A 1,455-nucleotide genomic window follows, 5' to 3' on the forward strand; every position below is an offset into this window, starting at 1 on the left:
ATTTTGAAATGCTTGAACTCATTTGAGTGTTGCTTTGGTCTTGCATAATTTTGAGCATCTCCTTCCTGATAAGCCTTGAAAGATTAGCATCAGGTTCATTGTTCAAAGTTGTCTGCATGTTATCTGCTTGTTGGTTCATTCTTGTGTCAGTCACTCTTGAATAGGTCGGCTTATTTCCAACCTTCCTCTGGTCCATCATATTCTTGTACCAGTCAGGGTATCCAACTAGTTCAAAGCATTCCTCCTTCAAGTGCCCCTTCTTCTTGCAGTAATCACACTACAGTCGCTTCTTGTCTGTGATTTGTCCTTTCTTTAAGTTTTTCTGGAATTTCCTTATCTCTTTGATTCAGTGGCTTGTACAGCCATTACCCCTTCACTTTCCAATTCAGTGCCTTCAGAGTTCAACTCCCTTTGTTTTTCAACTTTGTGAACCATTGAGTAGGCTTTCGCAGCAGTTGGCAATGGGTCCATGAGGAGAATCTGATTCTTCACATGGTCATAGATGTCGTTGAGGCCCATAAGAAATTGTATCAACTGGTAGGATGCATTCTTTTCTGACATTTTCTTGCTTGCATCACAAGAACACACAGGTAGAGGGTCCAAAGTATTTAACTCATCCCATAGTTTCTTGAGTCTTGTAAAATATGTTGCAACAGTATCGTTTTTCTGCGAGATAGAGGCGATTTTCCTCTGAATTTGGTATACGAGGGGACCGTTACTTTCCCCAAAACGAGCCTCAAGTTCCACCCACAAGTCCCTGGCAGATTCTGCATATAAAAACGCTTCTGCAATGTCTTTTGATATTGAATTCAATATCCAAGAGACTACCATGTAGTCGTTTTTCTGCCATTGTTCAATGGCTTCTTAGTTCTCCTCCGGTTTTGTGCAGGATCCATCAATGTAGCTTAGTTTTTGCCTTGCCCCAATAGTTATCTTGATGGATCTTGCCCAACACAAGTAGTTTTTTCATTTAATGGTGCAGATACGAGTGATACTCCAGAATGATTATTGGTGCAATCTTTTCTTCTACAGTCATTTTTTCTGTCATGGCTGGTATTGGGAGGACTAAAAATAAGCAATTTCGTAAGTTACTGGAGCTAAACAAAAATGGACATAGTTATCGAACTAAAATTAAAATTAGACATACTTAGCGGACTAAAATAATAATTTTTCCTTATGATATTCATATATAACAACAAACACAAAAGTTAATTTGTTTGCAATTTCGATTGTTAATAAAATATAATACAATTTATATCTCAATATATGATATTAATTAATTCAAATAAATTTAAATAACCAACATTAAATATCAAGTAATTTAATTCACAAATTATATATCCGTGCAACACACGGGTTAATAATTAGTTGTGTCTAAAGTTGTCATCTTATACAATCAGTGACACATTTATAGTGACAACTATTATTTATTGTCACTAGGCCGTCACTATATAT

The 1,455-nt window shown here is 36.2% G+C and overlaps 1 protein-coding gene across 1 annotated transcript; it reads right to left on the reverse strand.

Moving 5' to 3' along the window:
• Window positions 1–333: 333 nt before the first annotated feature.
• On the reverse strand, window positions 334–831 carry LOC105162772 (uncharacterized). The gene has a single exon (XM_011080891.1). It carries the CDS (start codon window positions 829–831, stop codon window positions 334–336), a length of 498 nt encoding a protein of 165 aa, XP_011079193.1.
• Between the last annotated feature and the right edge of the window lie 624 nt (window positions 832–1,455).

The sequence above is a fragment of the Sesamum indicum genome, linkage group LG13 (assembly GCF_026168435.1).
Source record: "Sesamum indicum cultivar Baizhima isolate 11 linkage group LG13, ASM2616843v1, whole genome shotgun sequence".
In the NCBI taxonomy this organism is placed as follows: Eukaryota; Viridiplantae; Streptophyta; class Magnoliopsida; order Lamiales; family Pedaliaceae; genus Sesamum; species Sesamum indicum.